Genomic DNA, 6,000 nt, shown 5'->3' with positions numbered 1-6,000 from the left:
AAGAAGAAGAGGAAGGATAGAGCGATAACAAGATTAAGATTTGGGCATACAGGACGTATTTATACACTTTTCAAAATTCAAAAGCACACTACTGGCAAATGTAAATACTGTGGAAAATATGAAACAATAGAACATGTTATACTGGAACGTCATAAATTATTTATTTTGTTTTTTTTCCCTATGTTTATTAGATGGTCCATCATGAACCACACTCCATACAAGTAAGTGGCGGTAATGCTACTAAATGTTTGTTGCCAACCGCCTATAAATCCAAGAAGAAGAAGACTGGGGGGGGGGGGGGGGGGGGGAATCATCAGTGGCTTTTACTTTGAAGGGCAGCCTTTTATTTTGAAGGGCAGCCTGTCAGGGCGAAGGGCGGATGCTGCTGGGAGTCTGGAGCTTCACGCTGAGAGGAAAGGGATCCGCTAGGGAGCCGCAGATCATCGGCAGGACTCTTCTCTCTGCTGTCTAGCAGTGTCAGTGATGGCATATGTCTGCTCGGGTATGTAGTTTTGCTGCTTATTCGTGTATTTTGATGTCAGTTGATAAATAGGCCAGAAACGAGGCTCCTCCAGTGTTTGCAGGGTAAATTAGCTGGCTAGCCCCGCTTCCCCTCACTAACAGCTAATATGCTCCCCCTCCCCATTCCCAAACATTAGCTGCTTTAATATTTAAACTAACTAACGCCTGTGTGTCTCCTCTCAGATCCCATGCCTGACTGGATTTAAAGCAACACGAAATATGAACCGAAGAAGAAAATAAACTCAGCAGAGGAGGCTGGTTTCCTGTGGGAATCTGTTCAGCCTTCCTTTTTTTGTCCTTTTTTGTTTTTTTAACTGGAGGACATGTCACTTTGGAGCAAAGCAGTAAAGGGCTAGCTGGTTGACACCCCGGCTAGTTCTACATTTGCAGCCTTTTCAGATGATTGTCCAGCTGAGGAGGTAGTTTCCTTTGGACCTTCTTGGAGAAAGCAGCCAGCATGGGGGAGCCGAGCCTGGATGACTCCAATGTCAAGGTGGCCGTGAGAGTCCGGCCCATGAACAGGAGAGGTGAGAGGGTCACTAGATATGGAAAAGAAACCCTGCACACACATCTGTCTGCACACTGCTGTGCAAAAGATGGTCCACATCAAGCAATGCATTACCCTTAAAGTCGCAGGGAAGTCATGTTTAAATCACTCTGGGTTAAACATGTATATAAATGTACTCTTTATCAGATGATATTGTCCCAACATTTCTATTAAAAAACAAAACAAAAAATCCTGTCTTAAAATTATCTTATCCAGGCCAGTTAGTTATACGTCAGCCTGAACACATAAATTCAGCCAATCATATATCAACGATCATCTGACAATCAAATTTTTTGGTCATAGCATCTTGATTCATAAGTTGCAGCTAATATACGCAACGGTTGAGATCAGAATCATTTCCTTTCCCATTGAGTTCCGTCCCAGTGTTCACGGGGATGGACGTCTGTGTCTTCGGCAGGCGTAGAGCTAACAGAACTGGCAGCGTTGCGAGGCAAGGGCTCAAACATGTACGGCTGGAAGCCTTCTACACCAAACCAAGCTTCTGTCGCCCTGGCGTCCTCTTCCAAAACATCTTCGTCCCCGCTTTCCTCTTCTAAATAAAAAATGGATGATGGAGGAGACTCATCCACGACCTCCGACACTAAACTCTCGTCCTCTTGCATGTTTCCTCTGTCCATAGCGTTCCTTGACAGTGTCGTTTCTAAGTCACCAATTTAGTGCTACTTGGTCCCAATGGAATTTCCCATTGGGAACCTACTAGCACTAAGTTGCTAACTGGTTAGCAAGATGCTTCCGACAAACCAGCCACAACCAAAAGTGCTTGCAAACCTTCCGCCACAAGAACCGCGCCCACTTGATAAAGAACCAATCAAATTCACTTTATACACTCGTGTAAAGTCATGCACTACTCGGGAGAATTTCTGGAGAAACAGTTGGAACAGCCACTTCCTTACGACTTTGATACATTGTAATAAAAGTATTGTAATTAATTACTTATAAAATCAAAATATCATAGTATTATGTAGCAAAATATAGAACACTAAAATAACTTTATAGGTCTGTAAGCGACCCCGGTCGGCCTCAGCAGATGGCCACTCACACTGAGCCTGGTTCTGCTGGAGGTTTCTCCTCCAGCAGAGGTTTCTCACTGAGCAAAACTCAGTGGAGAGTTTTTCCTCTCCACTGTCGCTACAAGCATGCTTAGTGTGAGGGATTGCATTGGAGTCAGTGAGTCGATGCTATCAACTGGTTTTCCTTAGATAGAAAACTGAATTAATCTGACTGGATGATCTGTTGAAGTGTAAAGTGCCTTTAGATTACACGTGTTGTGAATTGGAGCTATAGAAATAATCTGAATTGAACTGAATTAAGCAATGTATAATCTGGAGCGTATCATAGGTTGATGCAGGCTGGATTGTGGTGTTTTTTTAGAAAGTTTGCTGCAGGTGATGGAGTGTGAAAATGTCCAGAGGTCTGTGTGTATGCAGAAGCTCAGAAGTACGCTGTTGACAACATAAAGGGAGACTAGAATTCCCTTCCTAGGTCCCATCACTGTCATCTGCAGGACTTCCCTTTGCAAGGCTCCAGCCGGTTAAGGATAACTAGGGAGTGGTGTGTTTGTTTCATAATCCTGCTGATCTTACACATCAAGTTAATCAGAGATCTGAACTCAAAGATATTTCCAATTTTGGTTGTGACTTCCTGGAAGTTCCTCATCTGCTTAGTTCTGTCAGTGTTGATCAACAGCTTTTGTTTTAGTTTTTTTTTTATGTCTCAGAATTATGGTTGTTTGATTTCCTTTGCCTGTGAGGTCAGGATTGTAAATACATTTGGTAAAAAACCCTGATTAAGCTTTACCGCCATCAAACAGCATCTTCCTGATACTGGCCTGTCTTAAGTTGTCTTCCCTTTAATTTCCTGGAAATGAGAGAGCGCTCAGAAATCATTAGCCATTAGTGAAATGAGATGCTGTAGATATAAAAAAAAAAAGGCTTTAGCCTCGCTGGTCTGGATGGCACATGTTTATACAGTCCTACCACAGCGCTTCCCTTATGGATGCCTGCCACCCAACCAGATTTAAAGCCAAGCGTCTGTGTGAGATCCGCTGTTGGAGGGACTGAATGCTTTGTCTGGGTTGCTGTTTAATCGAGATGCCGATAGCTTCTTTATTTTATTTATGGCCCACTGGATGCAACAGCAGAGTCAGTAGTTTGATAGCAGCTTCTCCAGCTTATCATTAACAGTCAATCTGACAGACGTCTTACCTTTGAAGCATCACTGTGCCATCTTGACAGTCTTAATTGATTTTAGAAACATTCCCAAATGGCACTAAGACTCCCAGGGCTGCACACTGTCACTGTCATTACATCCTTGTGTCTAATTTCAGGAAAGCCTGGATAACAAAGGCACAGTGTCGCACAAGTCTTCCTTCACGCTCCAGCGGTTCACGCAATTATATAGCAGATTTCCAGCAGGAAAAGAAGGCACAGATGACATTTCCTGGTTGTTTGCCAAGTTGGGTTTGCTTCGTGGGATAGCATGTGTCCAGTGAAAGGAGGAGGTGGTGAAAAGTAGCAGAGGCAGAGCGGCTGACGGATTACTAGCAGAATGAATCAGATGTACCCCCCCCCTCTTCTCTTGCTGGCTATGTTTCCACACTTAGAGCTTGAGATGTTAGTCACGAGACTGAGGCTGTGGAGCATCACACTGTTCTCATTGGCTGGGGGGTACAAGCAGTTCAGTTTGTTTATATAATGCAAATGAAACAACACATCATTTCAGGCACCGTATAGAGATAGTTTAGTCAGATCATACATTCAGATTGGTTCTGAGTTTGCTATCTAAGGAAAACCAGGTGATGCATTGAGTTATTGACTTGACAGCAGACCCTCAAACCGATTATACTTGTACCAACAGTGGAGAGGAAAAACTCCCTTTTAACAATAACAGACCTCCAGTAGAACCAGGCTCAGTGGCTGACTGTTGACTGAGGGTTCTAAGAGATAATCAGAGATACAAAATGAATTTAGAAACACTGATCTTTAAATAATTTTTATGTTTGAAAACATGAAAATACAGCTTCTGAGATGGCCCTATCTAGAAAAGAAACAATAAAACAGATCAGTCCTAAGCCAGTTTTCATCTCAAAGGGATGAAAGAGAGTGCATACAGTAAGGCTACGTTCACACTGCAGGTCTTAATGCTCAATTCCAATTTTGTTGTGAAATCTGATTTTTTTGCATTGCCGTTCATATTTACAAATAAATGTGACTTGTATATGATCTCCTGTGTGAACTGCAGTCATACAACGCTAGTGTCCCACATGCGCAGTAGAGGACGCAATGACGTCACAGGCCAGCATGCTCCAGGTTTACGGAAGTAAACATGGTTGGTGGCGCCGGCGTGCATCTAGCGATCTTTTCCAACCATGAAAACTCAATCTTTTCATCATCTGCCATGGTTGTTGTTTTTCTTGCCGCTTCTGAGTAGCAAGATGCAGAATAGTGACCTTTGTCGGGTATTAATGACGTTCGGGTCGGATGAATCCATCCTGGCCGCTCAGACACAGGTCGCATTTGAAAAGATCAGATTCGTATCGGATTCAGGACCACATAGCCAAGCGGCCTGGGTCGCATTGGAAAAAAAACAGATCCATGTTGTTCAGACAGCCATGAAAAGATCAGATCCAGGTTGCATATGGGCAAAAAAATTGGGTTTGAGTCACTTCAGGCTGCAGTGTGAACGTAGCCCATGTCACAGAAAAAGCTGAGTCCATAGCTAGGTCTAAAAGAGAAACAAGACCAAGAGCTAAAAAACAGGCCAATCTATAACTGAAAGTGTTGTCAGCAAGATCCCAGCAGATATTTCTCCCACGGGATCATCTCATACCCCAACAGGAACAGACCAGAGGAAGCTACTATAACTAGATAAAGCAGGGAGGACATAAAGTCAGAGGTTGAATTAAAATGTACTGCAGAATGGCACAATAGAGATTATAGCAGAATGATGAAAAGTGGTCCCTATGTCCTCCAGCAGTCTAAGCCTATAGCAGCATAACTATAGAGATAGCTCTGGATAACCTGAGCCACTCTAACTATAAGCTTTATCAAAAAGGAAAGTTTTAAAGTGTTTAAAGGATCTCTGCCTCATGGACTAAAACTGGAAAGTGGTTCCACAGCAGAGGAGCCTGATAACTAAAAGATCCCATTCTACTTTTAGAAATTCTAGGAACCATTAATGAACCTGCAGACTGAGAGCAGAGCACTTATTTAGGAACATAAGGGTTGATTAGATCATTGATATACTGTAAGATGGAGCCTGGTTATTTATGGGTCTCTTTTAAAAAAATAGGATTCTTAGGGTTTCTAAATTCTATCTACTTTTTCTACTTTCGACTTTTTTTTTTACACTGGTCGTTTTTTTATTTAAAGTTTTTTGTTTTGTTTTTTGCAGGGGGATGCAGAGTAACTAATTATACAGTAGAAAGTAAAAGTAGTGCATAATGGAAGTAGAAAAAAAATGGATAAACCGTTTCTAACCTGTTTTATAAAGTCTGAAATGGTGTGTTGTGTTTGTATTCAACTCCTTATCGCCAGGTGAACTCCAGTGATTAAAAATGGCCCTCAGCAATCACCTGGTGATAAAACAGAGTCCATCTGGGTGCATTTTATCAGGAAATGTAAAGAGTACCGTAGAATCTGGCCTTGCACCTAAAGTATTGATCAGAGAAACAGCCTAGTGACACTTTATAACTCTGGAGGAGCTGCAGAGGCTGACGGGTGCAGCACACCATCTAGAACACTATCCCCACAGAGAAACATGATGCGTGGTGTTATCATGCAGTGAGGAAGTATTCTTCAGCATTGTACGGGGATCTGGTTGGAAGATGGAGCCGAATACAGGATCATTTTATTAAAAAATAAAACGGTTTATTTTCCTTCCACCACACTAAAGTTTTATTGCGGTTGTTG

General features: G+C 42.4%; 1 protein-coding gene across 5 annotated transcripts in view; it reads left to right on the top strand.

Moving 5' to 3' along the window:
- The first annotated feature begins 359 nt into the window (after positions 1 to 359).
- The window catches only part of kif13ba (kinesin family member 13Ba), a 57,127-nt gene continuing 51,486 nt past the window's right edge, over positions 360 to 6,000 (top strand). For all 5 annotated transcript variants that reach the window (XM_038274436.1, XM_038274438.1, XM_038274437.1 and 2 more), the window contains exons 1-2: positions 360 to 502; positions 706 to 1,049. In XM_038274436.1, coding sequence (XP_038130364.1) covers positions 980 to 1,049 — 70 coding nt within the window. In that variant the 5' untranslated portion in view covers positions 360 to 502; positions 706 to 979. The remainder of the gene's footprint in view (positions 503 to 705; positions 1,050 to 6,000) is intronic.

This window comes from Cyprinodon tularosa, unplaced genomic scaffold (genome assembly GCF_016077235.1).
Source record: "Cyprinodon tularosa strain WSP-4 unplaced genomic scaffold, ASM1607723v1 ctg916, whole genome shotgun sequence".
In the NCBI taxonomy this organism is placed as follows: domain Eukaryota; kingdom Metazoa; phylum Chordata; class Actinopteri; order Cyprinodontiformes; family Cyprinodontidae; genus Cyprinodon; species Cyprinodon tularosa.
The sequence above is the reverse complement of the archived record's forward strand: the minus strand, read 5'-3'. Positions and strand labels throughout refer to the sequence as shown.